At 43.9% G+C, this 20,121-nt stretch overlaps 2 protein-coding genes across 2 annotated transcripts; one reads left to right on the top strand and one right to left on the bottom strand.

Annotated features, from left to right (window-relative positions):
- The first annotated feature begins 1,875 nt into the window (after positions 1-1,875).
- On the top strand, positions 1,876-2,709 carry LRRC10 (leucine rich repeat containing 10). The gene has a single exon (XM_035336011.1). The coding sequence runs from the start codon at positions 1,876-1,878 to the stop codon at positions 2,707-2,709; it is 834 nt and encodes a 277-aa protein (XP_035191902.1).
- A 2,836-nt stretch (positions 2,710-5,545) lies between these two features.
- CCT2 (chaperonin containing TCP1 subunit 2) lies at positions 5,546-18,910 on the bottom strand. The gene is made up of 16 exons (XM_035335991.1): positions 18,736-18,910; positions 17,807-17,881; positions 17,283-17,348; positions 17,073-17,184; positions 16,070-16,146; positions 15,111-15,223; positions 13,702-13,904; positions 13,402-13,502; positions 13,188-13,315; positions 11,750-11,853; positions 9,867-9,986; positions 9,104-9,232; positions 8,912-9,015; positions 7,938-8,037; positions 6,440-6,581; positions 5,546-5,824 (listed from the first exon to the last, which is right to left on the bottom strand). Exons 1-16 carry the CDS (start codon positions 18,736-18,738, stop codon positions 5,794-5,796), a joined length of 1,608 nt encoding a protein of 535 aa, XP_035191882.1. The 5' UTR covers positions 18,739-18,910; the 3' UTR covers positions 5,546-5,793.
- Positions 18,911-20,121: the final 1,211 nt, after the last annotated feature.

The following is a 20,121-nucleotide window of genomic DNA, read 5'->3' as shown; positions in this document are numbered from 1 at the left end:
GGCCCTCCTAAGGACTCGCTCTAACAGATCCACATCCTCCTTGTGCTTGGGGCCCCAGACCTGGACAGAGCACTCCACGTGCAGAGGGGCACAATCCCCTCCCTTGCCCTGCTGTCCACCCCTCTGTTGATGCAGCCCAGGATGCAGTTGGCCTTCTGGGCTGCAAGCATGCACTGCTGGCTCATGTTGAGCTTTTTGTCCACCAGAACTTTCAGGTCCTTCTCTGCAAGACTGCTCCCAATGAGTTCCTCTCCCAGCCTTTATTCATGTGTGGGATTGCCCCAACACAGGTGCAGCACCTTGCACTTGGCCTTGTTGAACCTCATTAGGTTCACATGGGCCCACTTCTCCAGCCTGCCCAGGTCCTTTGGATGGCATCTCTTCCTTCTGGTGTATCGACTGCACCACTCAGCTTGGTGTCATCTGCAAACCTGCTGAGGGTGCACTCAGTCCCACTGTCTATGTCATTGGTAATGATATTAAACAGCACTGGTCCCAAGACAGACCCCTGAGGGACACTGTTCATCACTGGCCTCACCCCAAACATAGAGCCCTGACCCCTTCTCTCTGGGTGCAGCCATCCAGCCAATTCTTTATCCACTGAATGGTCCACCCTTCACTGCAGTATCTCTCCAATTTAGACACAGGAATGTTGTGTGGGACCACGTAAAAGGCCTTACAGATGTCCAGGTAGATGACACTGGTCGGTCTGCCCTTGTTGACTGATACAGTCTCTCCATCACAGAAGGCCACCAGCTAGGTCAGGCAGGATTTGCCCTTGGTGAAGCCATGCTGGCTGTCTTGGATCACCTCCATGTCTTGCATGTGCCTTGGCATTGCTTCCAGGAGGATCTGTTCCATGATCTTGCCAGGCACAGAGGTGAGGCTCACCGGTCTGTAGTTCCCCAGGTCCTCCTTCCTACTCCTTGTAAAAATGGGAGTGATGGTTCCCTTTGTCCAGTCACTGGGACAGGTCTGGCTGTAATTAAATCCTTGGCACTTTCCCATCAGTTTTAGTCTGGGGATTGCAGTAGCACGGTTGGAAGGTGTCTGGAAGGCAGCCTTGGCCAGCTGTGACAGCGAGGGTATTAAACTGGGATTCAGACAAGAAGCAAAACATGATCTAATGAAGAAGGCCCTACGCAGTTAAGGGTGCCGGAGGCTATAGTAGACACAGTTAAATTAGGAACACAAATACTGCAGCAGCTAAAGATAGCAGATTGCCAAGTATTTCTGTTAAAGGTTTGAGATAAGTACTGGGTGGCAAGTAACACTGTTAAATAATGTATTTGGCACCTTGCAAAGCAAAGCCATAAAAGTGCCACTCGTCTGGAAAGTCGGTCAAGTCTTGACAGGTATTTTAAACAACAATTAGATTACAGCTGACATTTCCACTGAAAGTGTAATTAAAGCTAATCCTTTTAGTTTAAAAATTTGGTCTTCTCGGGTGTTTGCTTTCTCCAGCCAATCCCCACCACCAGCACCGGCTGCACAGACAGAACAACCACAGCAAACCAAGAGGAGCAAGGTTTCCATCAAGGCAAGAGTTTGAGGCAAAACTGGAGAACGTCGACAGCATGGAGGAAGAGGGAAGATGGGATGTTTTCTGGGAGAGCCAAGTGGGCCTGAGCGTGTGTGAGAGGCAGGGAGGGAGACCTGTGCTCGCAGCCATCATGTCCGTAATCCCCATCACGGAACACTCATTCAGTTATCAGAAACATTTCAGAGCCCTTGAGATTAATGCCTGGTGCCATGTAAACAGAGCCTTATATTGGGAAGACAGAGTTACCAGCAGGCCAGTGCACAGCAGCAGGAAACCAAGGCTGGCCTCGTCCCTCACAGCCCCGTCAGTCTCTGCACAAAGAAGGTCCCAGGATGGGCAACAGCCTGAAAGCCATAGTTGCTTTTGTGCCCTCCGACGAGTGCCAGAAATACCTCCTGGAAGACCTGGAAGAGATGCCGGTGGACAAGATGGTGGATCTGAGTGGCAGACAGCTGAGGAGGCTGCCTCTGCACATCTGCTCTTTCAGGGAGCTGGTCAAGCTGTACCTGAGCGACAACAACCTGAACCACCTCCCTCCCGAGCTGGAGCAGTTGCAGAACCTCCAGATCCTGGCGCTGGACTTCAACAACTTCAAGGCGCTGCCCCTGGTGGTGTGCACGCTGAAGCAGCTCTGCATCCTCTACCTGGGCAACAACAAGCTCTGCAGCCTGCCCCTCGAGCTCCGGCTCCTGCAGAACCTCAAGACCCTCTGGATCGAGTCCAACTGCCTGCAGCACCTGCCCGAGGTGGTGTGCGAGCTCAGCCTGCTCAAGACCCTGCACGCCGGCTCCAACGCGCTGCGCACGCTCCCCGCCCAGCTGCGGGGCCTGCAGGAGCTGCGCACCATCTGGCTCTCGGGCAACCTGCTGTCCGAGTTCCCCCCCGTGCTCCTGCACATGCCTTTCCTGGAGGTGATCGACGTGGATCGCAACGCCATCCGCTTCTTCCCCAGCCTGGCTCACCTCCCCGGCCTGAAGCTGGTGATCTACGACCACAATCCCTGCAGGAATGCACCCAAAGTGGCCAAAGGGGTGCGCAGGGTGGGGAGGTGGTCGGAGGAGAGCCCCGAACCCCGCAAGCGGTCGGGGGCAGTGATAGAAATCACGCTTGATGAGAGACCGTCGCCACCTCCCACCGACAAGCCCGAGCCAGAAGCCGAGTCCTGATGCTGCTCAGCTACCTCCACCAGCAGGGGTGGCAGCACACCCACGGTGCTGCCCAGATTCTGCCCCTCCCTCGCTTGCTGGTTTCGAGAGGGCATCGTGCCACCTGGTAGAGCTCAGGGTAGGTGCATCAGTTCAGAGCAAAACACTCTTCTACAGCCACCCTCTTCTGCAGGCTCTCCAGAGCGAAGACTTCTCCCTCTCCCCCCTGCGGGGACCACTCGGAGCTCACAGCGGGGTTTATGTTTCCCATGGTGGGTTGTGCAGAGCACATACGGGCTCACTGATCTCCACCCACGGGAACCCTGTGGGCTCACCTTCCCTCCTTCCCCCTTGCTGAGGTGTCCGAGCCCAGCTGGAAGCCACCATGCACGGTGAGGATCACTGCTGGGAGCTGCAGCTTTAAAGTAACCCACGGCACTTGTCTCAGTGACTTGTTTGGAAGGCAGCAGCTCGAAGGTTTCCCTGCCCACCACGTGGTACGCGGCAGCGGAGCCCTGGCTGCACTATCAAGGAAGCAGCGCGGACCAGAGAACTGTCCTCTTACAGCTGCTGTCTTCTTCCTGGAAAATTTGTGACCACTCTGGTTTTGTTATTGCTAATTAGCATTTTAAATGACAGTGAGGAAAGCTACATGCTCTTTTTTTTTTTCTTTTTTTTTTTTTTTTCTGCTTGGTCTTACATAGCCAACCGCACTGCCTGTAAGGGCAGCTGTACGTGCTGAGTTTTGATGCAGTAGCAAAAAGCCTTGACTAAAATGGGAGAACCACAATTGCAGAGGTAACATGCGTGAAGGAAACCTACGGCTGGAAGCCTGCGTCTTCAGAAACTGAAGTTGAGGCAAACTTTACCAAGTGAACTCCAGCAGGGTGCTGCTGTAGCTTGCAAACCTCAGATCTGTTCAGATTTCCTTGGAAATGCACTGAACTTTTAAGAATGTTTTGCTTTTAATGGTGTAGCACAGAAGAGAAACCTGGCTCAGAGTGACTTTACATTTTTAGCTTTTGATTCCATAGCACTGAGCGTTGGGTTTGGTGGAAGGCAGCTTTTAGGGAAGGGTGGGGAGCCCTTGGTGGCGCAGCGCAACCACTTCCCCCTCTCCCTCCTGTCAAGTGGAACTGTCTTTCCAGCACGGCACGCAGAAGTGACAGTTTGGCTTCCCATAAAAGGTTTGAGTCAATGCCAGTTTGCGACTGCTTAATGTCATTTACATTCTTGAAAATTTCTCTGGAAATATATAGGCTCCGTTAGCGCTGGCTGCCTTGTTAAATGAGGTGCGAGCTTGGATCTGGTTGGTACCCACACAGTGTACTCGCTACATTCATTAAATTAAATAAAGTGTACGAGATTCTCACTGAGTTAAATTGTCTTTCTTTGGACCTAACTTTCCAAGCTCTTTATCTAAGCTTTTTCCAACAATTTCTTTCTACAAAGGAAATTATTCAACAGGATGAGAATTTGGGGCTTTCTTAACATCAACATTCAGTGTTTCATTTCCTGTGGAATTAACTTGGTACTATTTATCTGAGAAGGTGGAAGAAGATACACTTTCACCTGCTTTTTAAAGGTTTGTTTTTAACACTGCTCTTAAAGCAGTATTTTCTCTTTGTGTAATTAGAAGAGTCTCTTTTGGGTTTGGAGGAGCTTCCCATAAGCAGATTCGTTTCACTTCAGGAATAAAAACGTTTGCACAGATACTTTCCAATTTCACAACCATAGAATATCCCGAGTTGGAAGGGACCCATAAGGATCATCAAGTGCAACTCCTGGCACAGGTCTGCCCAAAAGTTTAGACCACGTGACTAAGTGCACAGTCCAAACGCTTCTTAAATTCAGACAGGCTTGGTGCAGTGACTACTTCGCCAGGGAGCCTGTTCCAGTGTGCAACCACCCTCTCGGTGAAGAACCTCTTCCTAATGTCCAGCCTAAACTTCCCCTGCCTCAGCTTAACACCATTCCCATGGGTCCTATCACTGGTGATTACGGAGAATAGGTCACCCACCTCTCCACTCCCCCTTGTGAGGAAGCTGTAGGCTGAGATGAGGTGTCCCCCCTCAGCCTCCTCTTCTCCAGGCTGAACAGGCCCAGTGACCTCAGCCGCTCCTCATATATCTTCCCCTCAAGGCCCTTTGCCATCTTCATCCCCATCCTCTGGAAGCTCCAACATTTTCACATCCTTTTTGTACTGTGGTGCCTAGAACTGCGCACAGTACTCGAGGTGAGGGCGCACCAGCGCAGAGCAGAGCTGGACAATTCATTCCCTTGACCAACTAACAATGTCGTGCTTGATGCACCCCAGGATACGGTTGGTGCTTGCAGATTAATCTTCCTGCTTTAGCAGACTGCCCCTGCTGTTCGCCAAGGTGCTGCAGCGCACCGGGAAGGGCCAGTGGGGTCATAGCACCCAGGGGTCACAGCAACTCTCTACAGCCTAGCACTCAGATGGGGGCATCTCCACTCCTCTTTGCTCAGAATTATCAAAAATCTACCTGAAGACTGCTGCAGGAATCAGACTTCATCACAGTCCAAGTTCCTGATAGTGGGATAAACACATTAGCACTGAAGGAGCTACTGGAATAGGAAGGAATATAGAGATAGGTCTCAAGAGGCATGAGGGGAAGGCAAGGGAGAAGAGAAAAAGGAATGTGATGCAGCGTGGCACATCTCTCACCAGCTGCCCTCCTGTTGTAACAACCCGTAGTTGTAAAGACAGCCCCAGTCTGGTACCTGACAGACAAACACATGGACTATTCGGCTCAGGATGTGATCTCTCTCCCAAACTGCATCTCCCTCTCTAATGTAACTGCACTTCTTAGTTCTACACAAAGACAAGTACAACTTTGATGAGTATGATTTTATTTATTTCAGTGTATTTTAGGTGGAAGCTGGAAAGGAACAGGGGTTGTACAATTAAATCTTCCCCCCAACACATGTAAACTGAAATAAGTTAAAATCAGCTGAAGGCAGTTACTTCTTGCCGTTGATGGAGCTGCTCATCTCAAGTTTCTGTTCCATAACCTCACAAAAATCACTTAAAAAACTGCTCAGTGAGATCTGGTCCACACATCCTCAGGTATTGGAGAAAATTTAACATGGGCGATGGTCTGGGACGCGTTTCCTGTTGAGAAAAAGAAAAATCAGAAAACTCGGAAAACACTGAGGTCAACCAGCTTCCCCCCACCTGCCTTTAATTTTCAGTTGTTATTTTTCTTTCAGTACTAGTTTTATCTCACAGCTTTGAGATGGCGCTGCCTATTGTGATAATACAACAGCTCTGCGTGGTAAGAAAGTGATTCACAACGCAGCACAAACTACCTTGTAGTGGGCACACAGAGGATAATCTGCCAACAAGTGGGATTTCTTCCCATACTTAATAACAAAAGTAATTTTGTTCTAGCTGCAGATTCCACTTCAGAAGCAGTTAACTAAAAAGTTCCCCAAAAGAAAAATCCCATACATTTTGGTCAGCCACTTTTGCAATGTTTTAGTATTGCAAGTGGCATTTGAGTAGCTGGTGACTTCACTAGGCAGTTCTCAGACATGCTACTGTAAGCGCACTGATGGCTCTGAAGGCCTGGTCATACTAATGCGAAAGAAATCATACAAAATGAATATTAGCATGTCGGATGTCTGTCTTTGTTTCAGATAAGGTATTTTTATCACAAGGCAGTTACCCTTCCATTGATGCAGATTACTTTATACCATTGTAACTGCCCAACACAGGTAGCCATACCTTGGTGCTGCTTTAATAATGTCATCTACACGAAGAATCATTTCTGCTGCTTCAGCTGCACTCAGCAAAACTTGTCTCTTGACTTGGAAGCTTTCCGTCACTCCCAAGACTGCCATGTCTCCAATGGTACCCGCTTTCATATCTTTAAAAAGAGATGCATTAAGAAGTCTTTTTTCTCCTTGTTTATTTTAAAGGAAATTACAAGAAGCTGACAATATGGTAGCTTACCTCCTCAAATTAACCATACTGATAGTAGAGGAAATATTTTTAAAATTAGTTCACTTCAAGGCCTAGCATCTTGGCAATTACAGACAAAAAATTAATGATGAAAACACCACACTGGGAAGAGGAGATGAGACCAATGGGGCTCTCAGAACCATTTCTTTATGTATATCAACTTCAGAATTCTTCTCTGCAATATATATATATTTTTAAATATGTCTTTCTTTTTGAACTTCATACAATTAGGCCCAATGCAATTAAAGCATGTGGTTTTATGGGTGGAAACCACCCCCTTCCTGAACAAATTCACCCCACCATGAAACGCCTGATAGAATGATAAAGGAATGTAACATTGTATGGCTATGTTCCATGCAAAGCAAACAGAAATAAGCCATCATAACCATCACCCTGTTCTGTAACACAGGCAAGTAGAAGTTTAAGTACCTCTCAATTAACTTATATGCACAGTGGCTTCTGTCGCCAAGAAAACAGAATTAATCAAAAAGAGTCAAAAATTCATGAAGAAAATAATCAAAGAGAGCAACAGGAGTGCAACTAAGTAATACAGACTTTAGAAGAATACAGAAGGTAGGCATGCACTGTGGCATCAACATACTCACACATACTCAACATACTTTCAGCTGAGTATGTTAGTGGGAAACAGATGTGACCAAGTGTCCTGGTTTCAGTTAGGACAGAGTTAATTTTCCTCCTGGTAGCTGGTAGGGTGCTATGTTTGGGATTAGGATGAGAAGAGTGCTGATAACATGCTGATGTTTTGTTACAGAGCAGTGCTTACACCAAACCAAGGACTTTTCAGCTCCTCACTCTGTCCTGCCCACGGGCAGGCTGGGGGTGCAGCAAGAGCTGGGAGGGGACAGACCCAGGACAGCTGACCCAAACTGGCCAAAGGGGCATTCCACACCATCTGGCGTCATGCTAAACAATGTATAGGGGTGGCTAGCCGGGGTGGGGGGGATGGCTGCTCGGGGATAGGCTGGGCATCGGTCAGCGGGTGGTGAGCAGTTGCATTGTGCATCACTTGTTTCGTAAACACTGTTATTATTATTATTTCCTATCGTAATAAACTGTCTTTATCTCAACTCACAGGCTTCACTTTCCCGTTTTTCTCCCCCACCCCAGAGAGGGAGGGGGGAGGGTGAGCGAACAGCTATGTGGTGTTTAGCTGCCAGCTGGGTTAAACCACACCAAGCTTAGTCAATCTACCCCCCCCCCACAAAGAGCAACCCAGTAACAGAAGTATCAAACTCCTTACCAAGTCCGTAAGTAGTCTTCCCTTCACTGTGCGCAGCCCTGAGCTGAGCCACCAAATCAGCGCTGTCATAGCCAGCGTTATCCGCTATTATCGTTGGGATCTAAGGGGATAAACACAGGTTGGTTTTCATTAACAGACACTGATCCCTATTTTGCATCACACACACACTTTGATATTGCTATTGTACTACTCAGTTTCAAGAAGAGTAAGTATCAACAACATGATATGATCTGTTACACTGAACAGAAGTTAGAAAAAACAATCAAACTGCCCTTCTAAGGATGTTATTCCCTTTTGTTTAAGGCCCTGTAAGACAGTAGAGGAGAGCCTGTTAGCAGATTTGTCACCTTGTTTTACATGGACAGAAAGAAATTGTCTCTGTTGATCGTTTCAGACTACAACTGGAGGATTTACTTTCAGACCATAGCTTGCTGGTTAGCATTAACCAGCAGATTGTTCTGTTAATAAAAACTGCACATGCTGCCAAGGCTTACTACACTCTTTAATTTTCTTAAGAGAAATGCTTTCTTACAGTCTTTAATTTCCTAAGGAAGGTTTTCCCTAATTTAAAATAGAGAAGCTGGAAGGCCATTTTCCTCAAATTGACAGTCTGTTGTTAGCACAGTAAGATTCTATAAACTTCTTTTCTTGTGGTATTCTATTTTCTGCTAAGATATAACTTCCAATACAAGTCTAGAAAACTCTAGAAAGTACTAGAGAATGAATACAATTAAACAGAACCAAGGACTTTTATAGGACTACTATTAAAATACCAATACTTTATTCCTCAGATAGAAAACAGTAACTTTTTTTCCATCATTCATCCATCTGTACATTGCTAAATTTCACTTCTTTAGTTTTAGAAAACCTAAAGTTGGAGAGGGAAGCAACCACCTCATGTCAGAAGTTAGTAAATCAATTGGCTCTTGAAATTTTACATGTATTAGTCCAGCAATCTGACTGAATAAACTTACCATTCGCAAAGCCTTAGCAAAGGACTCCATTGCAACAGATTCTTTGCCAGGTGTTCTGATGGCAAGTTCTGCAACAGCGTTAGCCATCAGCATCTCTGAACAACCTATTCATTGAAGACAATCAAGTGTTTTATGAGTTGAATAATTACACTATGGCCATAATAGACATCGTGTTAAGAAACTAACACTCACCTCCACCATAAACAGTTCTGGTATCCTTCACAGTCTGAGCAAGAACACAGAGAGCATCATGCAAAGACCTCTCTGCTTCATCTAGAATCTGCTGTGTTGCGCCACGCAGAACTATGGTGCAAGCTTCACCTAAAGAAGTTCAAATGCAAGAAGATTTATAACAAACAAACAAACCAAGCAAAACAAGAGCCAGACCAAGAATGTTAACATGACAGGCGTCCACAAAGCATTAGTAACAGGTTTGCTATCACTGCAGTCAAGTTTTACATAAAGAGATCACTTTGTGGAGGAAGAAGCACGGAAGCATGATGACATTTCACAGGTAGAATGAAGCAATGTACCTTACGCTATTGCTTTTATCAGTGAACTGCTATAAAATATCTTCTTTAATTGAGTAGAAAATTATTTTTTTTTCCCCCCAAGGTGTAGTTTTGAGACGCTTACACTATTCACATTTATTAGAACAAGCTATCAAGTTCTCAAAGTACAATGGGTTGCTACTTTTCCTCATCAATCACACAAAGCAGAAATTTTGGGTCCCACCCCTGCAAGTATTTATGAAAATGTTGAACATTACGTAAATGAACAATTTCAACAACGAACACCTATCTTTGAAGGTTTAGTGTTTCTCTGAAGAGCAAGGCTTTCAGAAAAATGGCTACCTGAATGATTACAAATTACCTATGCCATCCTGGTAACTGAACAGCGTTAGCAAAGCATTAACACAGATATTACAGTGTGCCATTCCTGGTAAAACACTCACCCATTGCCACACCAGAGAAATGAATGAGTTTATCTTCTCCAATCATGACTTCTTCAATAAGCTTGCAACTTCCTAGTTTTACCAGCTCAGGGTGATCAAAGGTTGATGCAATTTCACCACCTACAAGTGTTAGATTATTGAAGTGTCAAAATGAAAGCATCTTGTGAAGAAAGGGCTAATTAAGGAAAAAAGTCATTGTAATTACACAAAAATAAATTCAAGGTAACAATAGTAATAAACCATATTTTTCCAACGTCAAAGTATGTCAACTTCTTACTGATGTTGACAAGTTCTTAAACCACCAATGTTTTGTTTTATGTCACAAGAACTGCAGTAGCTGTAATGCTTTTGAGTTCTGCCCAGATAAGAGAATATTTGTTGTTGTGATGGTATTAAAATGTAAATCTGTTTAAAGTTTTAAAACTATTTACTCATTAAGTGTTCATAAACTACTAAATCAAAATTTGTTGTTTTGAAACTTGTGCTTGTGCTAGCATTAATTCTGCCTTCCTGATTACGCAGCTGAAAATGACTGGCCATCACTCTCCCGAATCATTAATCTTGCAGCATGTCAGAGCAGCCATGCTATGCACCATTTGTAAACTCCCATGTCATAAAGAAAATAGACACTACAAAGAGCAGAATGTCCCTGGATGAAATACTGTTCTAGTACTTTCCTATTCCCATTAGAAAACCATTTACGTGTATCCATTCCCCATGGACGGTCTATTAACCCATATTAGCTTAATAGCGTTGCTTTAGCTGTAGCTCTACAAGGAAACATCAGATTTGCAGTTGAGTTTGTCCTTACTACGAGCTTGTCACATTTTTTCAGCTATTCTATTTGATGCAGTGTGGTCCAATACAGTCCACCTGTTCTACCTATAAAATTTGTTTTGAATTTGTTCCAGAACATAAGCAACATTTCTCTCACTAATGTCAAGGTACCTACAGACAGCTGCACACAACTGCAACTTTAGTTTTGCTATCCTAAACTAGTCAGTATCTTTTCCTTTCTCCCTGCAACGTAAACTCCATTCTACTGATCACTACCATAATTAGTTCTTTTTAATATGTTCCAGCTAACTACCTCTAACTGGAATTCAGGCAATAAGGATCATCTGTAGCATTCCAGAACTTGTTTCATTTTGATCAGTTCTTAAAGTCACATTTACACTGACCACTACTAAAAGTGTCCAAGTTGCTTATGTTATTTGAGGTCCACCTCAAGTTGATGACTCAGGCCCACAATTTTAACAGAGCATGACTCTTTAGTCTCCTCTGGTACTACAATCAAACAACAGCCCTTTATATCAAGATGGCATAAATTAATTTGTTGGTTTATCATCCTACATTTTCTGTGGCTAGCTTTTATCTTTTCCCTAGAAAAACAAACATTTCAAAAGTTTATCAAGCTGGGACTTAATCATAAAGTATTGTTAAAACAGGAAAGAAAAATACTAACTGGATAAACTTTATTTTCCAGTTAGTAAGATGTTACTTCATTCACAGTTGCTAGACAAAACGTGTTTAAATCATTGTGCAGGGAAGATTCAGAATCGAAAAAGACATTTTACAAGTCAAGTCTAATACACTGAAGATAGAAAACAAGTTATACCTGCTCCTGAAATACTAACAGTTACACAGTAGTTAAATCAACAGCTTAATTTCCAAGTTACTTATGGTTAATTTCATAGAATCTTCCATATATGTTTGTATTTAAGTCCTCTAAATTAAAGCTTATGCTAAATACATTTCACACTCACAGATCAGCTTAGTAGTAAGAAGGAAGTAAAACTTAGGTGATCAACCATTAGCATTTACTAAAGGCCAAATAAATAACGTGCCCCTCCAAGTTGCACCCAGTAAGGTACTCCACGAACCTGTAACAAGAGCCAGGCGCTCCACACCAGCAAAGTCTGCGTGCTCAATTGCCATGACACCAGCAGCCCCAAAGAGTTGCTCAGGGTAGTTGTAGATCAACTGCCTGCAATTAAAACAGTCACATCTTCACACTGCAGAAAGAACAAACCTTTGAAAAGACTAAAACCTTTGCTACCAGAGTAACAAAAGACACCTGATGCTCAGTAATATGGACATAGTTTTCTGCAAGCTGCCCAAACAGTCCATTTGTGAGGCACCAGCCACATGACAGTTACACCCACACAGAAGCAAACCAACAGCAGTGACAGGAAAACATAAGCTACAAAAAATTTCAACTTACTGTAGCCTTGAAATACACTGCCTCAAAGACACGCCATTAATGCTTAAAATTCTGAGTTCTTCAATCCTAAGTGCCCGCTAGCCACTTAGTTGCCTATCCTAGCAGGACTCACTACAACATGTAAAGTAACTTCTTTTATTCCCTACCAACATAAAATCCAAACAGGATACAGCTCTGTGGGAACAATAAATGGCCAGTCTTGTAACATAGAGAGCGGGCCACAGAGAAGAGCATGTGCTTCTTTGTATGTATTCCACTCTCCCCAAAGCAGGGTCAATGACCAAATTATTTTTCCCCTCCAAATTAGAGACTGGGTGCTAACAGAAATTTAGCTGAACCCGGACACCCCTTGTCTGAAAGATGCTCCTAATCTACCTTCAAAGGGACAGTTAGCATTGCCGATTATGTATGGAGAAGATTCTACTTTAGATCCATAGAGCATCCTGTCAAGCATCTCCTCACTCACTTTGCACTACAACACCATGTACATGAATGAAACACAACACAGATGAAGAGACAGATTTATAAATCCATCACTAGTTCTTACAAACTGTTAACACAGATTTTGGAGTTCTAAGATGTGCAGTATCCCGTAAGTGTGAATCTTTGCTACTGTTGTAAACAGTGCAACTTTTATATTCCTATCCTTTGATGTGGTGCTAATTAACCAGCTTCCTAGCAGACTACAGGACCACTCAAATGAGAATTACTGAAAGGCAAAATCATTTCTCACATTATTAAATACGTGAATGCTTTGCACTGTGACAGTTTAAAAGAGAAGTGCATTGTTATCAAAAACATGTAGTTTAGATTGTGACGTTCACTGGACTTAAACATGGATCCCTGATGAAATAACACCACTTCTGCCTTAAAAAAAAATAAAAAAGCAGCAGTGGGTAGGGATGACACTGCACCGCACTTGAGGGAATGTGAAAAAAACTCTGGCCTCACTGAAATGACTCCATGAAGTATTGGGTAAGATCACCTAATTTTAGGGATAACGGGCATAAATAAACTTCTTCACACACATACAATGTTAAGATCTTGTTATTCTGCAACTGCATTATAAATTCTAGCCCTTTTTCAAGAACACATACCTGTTAATAAAGCAGTTTATTCCATGCTTAAGAATACGCTCTACTTTCTCCTTCATTTTTTCTTTTTCTGCCTGTTCTATTTCTGCTACCTTTGCTGTAGAGTCCACTCTGACACGAGAGCCAAAAATCTAAACCAAAGAAAACAAATTCAGTTAAAAAAAAATGAATTCCATGTACGAAAATATTGTTTCACGACAGTCATTCTGTCACATACCTTAATCTTATCTGTATCCATGCCAGTATTTGCAATAAGAATCTTTGCATTTTCAATTCTTTTTGGCTGGTTTACACCAATCTTCTTGTCAAGTAAAAACCCTGTATAGTTAGAAAACGATTTTTAAGACTTCGTATTAAAAAAGGAGAACAGTTCATTTAAATTATTGCAAAAGAATTAGTAGCATTATTATTCATTTTAGTAATAACAATGTTTTCTAGAACAAATTTGTATAGACATGTACAACTTTTAACAATTTCATTTCTTAAGCACACTTCCAGCAAATATACAAAGACTTACCTTCATCTAAGTAAGAATCAGCCAAACTTCCACCAAGTTTCTTAATGACGTGGATAGCCTCCAAATTACCAGAACCTTTCAACCTAAGAACAGCTTCTACAGCCAGCTTGACAAAGTGATCTTTATGATGAGTAAGTAGCTTTGATGAGAGAGTCGTTCCCGCAATGTTCATCAAGTCTTCACGGAACTTTGCTTCATCATCACTACAACAAAGCCAGTACACTTATATGGGCAGGTCTGGGTCTGAAAGCCCCCAATATCACTCTCCTAGCACCGTGAGTCTCTCCCTACTCCTCCTGACCCACAGGTATCTGTACCAGATCTGTACTGTGTTCCGTTCTGAGGAATGACAAAATTCCTCCAGTGTCCCAAGAAACAACATTCTATTGAAACCCCGGTTAGATTAGGAGTTCCTTGTGAGAAGAGGTTTATTTCCTGGGAGTCAGACATCGTACAGGTTTATGTGCTTAAGGGATGACATTCTGACACCTGCATTTTTCCTAAATGACACAGAGGCAAACAAATATGCCTATCTCAAAACACTAAGCAGAAGATCCATACTCATACTGAAGCTGAAGAAACCACAGGTGAAGTATTTTTTGATGCTGACTTTAATTAGATTTTAACCTCATTTTTGTTGAGATAGTATTTTGTGAAATTAAGGACAACCAACAATGAACAAAATCAATTCAGTTTTACAATGACATACCTGCTTTTTGCCATTTTGGTCAAATACCACGATAACAGGCATTCTATCAGCAAGTTGGTATGTCAAGATGGTATCTCTAAGATTTCTGGCTATGAAATACAGCAAAACATTTAATCTACACATCTTCCTGGCAGAATAAGAAATTGCACAACTCAGTCAGATACCAGGGAACTGCTTCCTCAGATTTTGAGACTAGATTATGTAACTAGACATTGATGCTTCTTCTCTGCCATACTAAAGCTTTAAAGAAATTCTGTTTCATAGTACCTTCTACCATTTGCACTACACAACTGAACTAGTACTCTGTGATGTGTAATTTGACTACAAAGTAGTTTAGATCAACTGTTCTAAGGACAAAACCTTTCCACTCGGCTTTGAAAAAGTCTATGCTCTCTGTCACGCACAGAAAATAGACGTAGTTAAAATCAGAGTATGAAATCAAAAATAACAGCTCAGACTTTTGTCCTAAGAAGAAAATTACTGCTTATTTTCTGATTCTGCATGTTGCAAGCAATTTTAAATAATTTCATACAGCTTCTGTAGTTCATCTAACTCAAAAGTAGCCTTCTTTTCAGTAACGGTTGAATTCATACATTCAGCTTAAAAGACCACAAAGAATTTTCCAATGCTATGTAATTCTCTCCAGTGAGTTTTAATCTCAAATGGTTATAAAGAGTTACTGCCAATGTACGTTACTAACCCATGATCCACAGCTGCTTTCAAAAGTGCCTCTCTTGAAGCTTTTGTGGCTGCTCTCCAACCTGCAATGATGGTCTGAGGATGAATCTTCCTAGAAATCAGCAATTCTGCCTCCTATTTAAATAAAATAAATAATTAGCTTTCTTCCGCAGCACGTTTACACTAACTAGGAAAGGCACTTACAATCAGAAAATTCTGAATGCCACCAAAAGCACAAGAACTGTAACAATCAAATTAAAGTGAAGACCTAAAAAAGGGAGAAAATTCTAGCCACCATACTGGCACTTTTTTTTTTCCTCCAATCTAGGCAAATACGATCTGCCTTTGGAATACCTTCTAGAATTTTTGATTAATAAAAAAATCTTAGCTCCAATACGAACAGTAACCAGACACATACTTGAAGTGAATTCTCACTTCATGTTTGAGATCCGTTTCATGTTCACTTATAACTGCAAGTTAAGATGTAGTTGTGGGGAAACAAACAAAACATCTTCAAGTGTTTTTTTTTTTTTTTTTTTTTTTTTTTTTCCTTCAAAACTTTTGTGAGGAACTTGGTAAGCTGATGGGATAATTTCTCAGACTTCTTCATCTCAGATCTAGGAACTGTGATCATAGATTCATTGGCACAGCCTTGTTGAGCTCCTTGCTTCTGACATATCTCTTTCATAGTAATTTCCAATTTAGAGTTTGGCAGTCTTCAGTACGTGGTGTTTAAAGGAACATTATGAATTCAAGTCTTGTGAGCACAACAGCAGAATTTAACAAGCCTTTTTTTCCCCTTAACGTTGTGGAAAAGGATTTCAGAGGACTGAACCTCACAGTTAAGCAGTGCTGTATACTGCTTAGGGCAAAATCCAGAAAATGACCTGTAACAGAACAACACTTCCATGTTTCAGGATGGTGTAGTCATAGAACTACACTGCCAGATATAAAAACATTTGGAAAAATTTAATACATCACCCTCAGTAATTCAGCTGCCAACACTGTGACAGACGTAGTTCCATCACCAACTTCATCATCTTGAACCTTTGACATATCTAAAAGAGGAAGTAATTGTATTCATGTTTTGATTCAAAATACCATTCTAACTGCTATAAAGTACAAGTGTTTTTATCTCATGTTAGTTTAAGGAACAAAAAAAAAAAAAAAACACCTTACTCCTCAATAAAGAGGTTGTCAAACTGTAAGTCAGAAAAACCTGAGATGAATTCAGATTCAACATCCATGAAATTCCTTATCGTCATTTGCAATGGACACCACTACCAGCCTGTCAATGGACAAGAGCTATGCCCCTCTCTCCCCATGCCTGAGGACTGGAAAAGGGAAGGCTCCAGGGAGACCTTACAGCAGCCTTCCGGTACCTAAAGGGGGCCGGCAGGAAAGCTGGGGAGGGACTCTGTCAGGGAGTAGAGTGATAGGACAAAGGGGAATGTCTTTAAGCCAAAAGAGGGTAGGTTTAGACTAGATACAAGGAGGAAATTCTTTAGTCAGAGGGTGGTGAGGCACTGGCACAGGTTGCTGTGAATGCCCCATCCCTGGAGGTGCTCAAGGCCAGGCTGGATGGGGCTTTGGGCAACCTGGTCTGGTGGGAGGTGTCCCTGCCCACAGTGGGGGGCTGGAGCTGGGTGGGCTTTAAGGTCCCTTCCAACCCGAGCCATTCTGTGATTCCTAAGACAGACACAGCTGTCTGCCATCCCTTTTGGCTCCAGGGACAAACAAGGGTTGAGGGAAAATAAGGAGACATCAGAATAGTTTTGCGAGCAGCACATACCTCAAATTTATTTTTCAGAGTCCCACAACTCTTGCAACATCTCAGTCTCCCTATTTCAGGGCTTTTTCTCCCCCTCCCCTCATTTTTGCATACCATGTAAAGAATACTTTTCTACAAACAAGTAAGAACTACACATAAAGTTGCAAATGAAGAAGTTCCAAGTGCAACAATGACAAGCTGTTAAAAACTCACCAACCAAGACCTTGGCAGCTGGGTTGTCAACTCCAATAGCTTTCAGGATGGTTGCACCATCATTGGTCACTGTCACCGTGCTGTCTCTCCCAGTACTTAGCAGAATCTTGTCCTACATGATGCAAGATACAGAACAGTGTTTGAAAGTGTACTATACCTATTAAAACTAAATTAACAAGTATGACCACTGAGAACGTGCAGCTATCTTACCATGCCTTTAGGCCCCAGAGTGCTCTTGACTAGGTCACCAATAGCAATTGCACCAACAAAGGATGACTGAAATGAAAGCAAATATATATTAGAAAATGATTCATTTCTACTTTAATATAAGTAGTTAACACTAGACCATTATCTTCCAAGGGGAATCCCAGAATGGCTGAGGCCAGCAGGGCCCTCTGGAGCCCACCTGGCCCAACCCCTACTTCTAAAGGGCTGTATTTTGGTAAGCAGATCATACACACTTAATTTTCACAGTAACCATAAAGCCATGTCTCATGGCTGAACAAAAAGCCTTCCAACAAATAACCTTCTGAGCTATATATAGCTACTTTGTACATACAAACAGTTCTCCTACCTTCTGTTCAGAAACATGCAACAAGAAAAAACGCAAAGAGACAAAGAAAGCTCTACATCAGTATGAACTGTAAGTACATTTAATGGGAAAACATTTAACAAAAGAACCCACAAAACTGAATTACCCAGGGCATCACTGATTTCTTAGACAGTAAACTCACCAGCCGAGCTGTTTCTGCCTTTTCTTCATCAGCACCTGCCTTGAAAATGTTCACGGGTGCAAGGGAAATGGATGCCTAAAACAGCATCAGAATACTTCTTTAATAGATCACTTCATTTTAAAAGCAAACATCTGTCACTAGCAACCTAAACAATGCCTGTGCTATTGAAATGATTTATTTTCATACCCCATTTGGTTTTGATATTCAAGGGGAACAGTGCTGGAAAATCTATCTGAGGTGAACAGTTTGACATTTTCTTAAAAATCTGTTCATGTAACGGAGAGACTGTAAGGTAGACTGTAATTTACCACAGGACTGCACACCGTGTTGTCTGGTAATTACATCTCCAGGCCTGAAAGGACGTTGCAAGCACATTACTTTGTGGCAGTGTCTGTGCTGATGGCCAGGGGAACCCAATAAATCTGGTCAGTGTGCACAACGAGGATTTTAGTACTTGAATATTTGTGTTAGGCCCTCATTTTTTTTTCAGGCTTTTCGTTGCAAATTATGTTATAGGAGTATCAAACACGTGGTTTGAGAGTATAGAGTGGCATCATCAAAGAACCCAAGGCCCTAAACGAGCCGGGACCGGCCCCCGCGGTTCTCCACAGAGCCGCAGGACGGCCGAGGCTGGCAGGGCCCTCTGCAGACCAGCAGCCTCCCCCCGATCTCGCCGCGCATGACGGCACACGGCGGGCTGCGAGCACCCCCACAGCCCCCACACCCCCCCCGGGCAGCGCCCCGCCAGGAGCCACCCCCCCAACGGCCGCGCTCTGGAACCTTCCATGCCCAAGGCGGCGGCGGCGCCGCCCCCGCTCCCCCCACGGCGCGGGCAGGGCACGAGGCCGCCCCCGCCGTTCCCTCCACGCCCCTTCCCTTCCCTCTTTTCCCGGCCGGCCCCGGGCCCCGTCCCCGCGGCCGGCGCTCACCATGGCGCCGCCGGTCCCCGCCGCAGAGCGATCGCACCACGCCGCACAGCCCCGCCGCGCCCCGGCCGCCCGCAGGAAATGGCGTCCCGGGCAGGCGCCGCGCGGCACGCTGGGAGATGTAGTCCGCGCCCCAGGGGCGCTAATTAACCGCTTGTGATTAGCGCCGGGTCTCTGCCGCTGCGCCTTGCAAACCTGCCTGCCGAGAGCTGCGGCTTCCGTTCGCATTTCCGTTGTATTTGTATAAAAAACGGTTTTCTAGGCAAACTTGACCCTGCCCCAAAGCAGTTTGTGGTCGCCCCAGTTTAAAAAAAATTGTCGAGTTCCTGGATGTCAGCTCTTGAACAGGGCAAAAACTTTAAATTCAAATGAAATTTAGTACCAAAAACTTTAAATTCAGTTTCTGGTGTCCAGTGAGCTTCACAGCCCCTCCGGGACTTGTGCTATGGCATCACCCAGATCACAGAGTCACAGAACCATCTAGGTTGGAAGAGACCTCCAAGATGACCGAGTCCAACCTCTGGCCGAACACTAAGTCCTCCACTAAACCATATCCCTAAGCTCTACATCTAAACGTCTTTTAAGGACCTCCACGGATGGTGACTCAACCACTTCCCTGGGCAGCCCATTCCAATGCCTAACAACCCCTTTGGTAAGGAAGTTCTTCCTAATGTCCAACCTAAACCTCCTCTGGCGCAACCTTAGCCCATTCCCCCTCGTCCTGTCACCAGGCACGTGGGAGAACAGGCCAACCTCCACCTCGCTACAGCCTCCTTTCAGGTATCTGTAGAGTGCAATAAGGTCACCCCTGAGCCTCCTTTTCTCCAGGCTGAACAAGCCCAGCTCCCTCAGCCGCTCCTCGTAAGACTTGTTCTCCAGGCCCCTCACCAGCTTCGTAGCCCTTCTCTGGACTCGCTCGAGCACCTCCATGTCCTTCTTGTAGCGAGGGGCCCAAAACTGAAATTGAACACTTCAAAAGGGAGCAGAGTTAGACCTGCGAGCCCTGCACTCTTCCACTCAATAAAATCTTGTTTTCACATTAAAAGACATAAAAAAAAATCTGCTGCCAATGCTCTGGGTATGACATACGTGTCTGGTACTGCAGATGTGTGGGATCACATACAAACCTGGTCCTCCTGGTTTCTCCGCACACAAATTATCTGTTACCTGGTCATACCAAAAAAAATTTAAAAATGGTTTGTATGACATGTCCCTCGGGAATTAATTCCAACTGGTATTCCTCTGCTGGCTCCCAGATACTTAAAAATATCCTGTGCAAGTATTTGTGCCGGTGACTGGAGTTGTAGTATCTATAATTTCTTCTTGGGTTAATATAACAAAGCCTTTCACAAAGGCACAGCTGGAGAAACGTTTCTTCAGAGATTCTGT

This window comes from Oxyura jamaicensis, chromosome 1 (genome assembly GCF_011077185.1).
Source record: "Oxyura jamaicensis isolate SHBP4307 breed ruddy duck chromosome 1, BPBGC_Ojam_1.0, whole genome shotgun sequence".
In the NCBI taxonomy this organism is placed as follows: domain Eukaryota; kingdom Metazoa; phylum Chordata; class Aves; order Anseriformes; family Anatidae; genus Oxyura; species Oxyura jamaicensis.
Note: the sequence above shows the minus strand (reverse complement) of the source record. Positions and strands in the feature narration are given on the sequence as shown.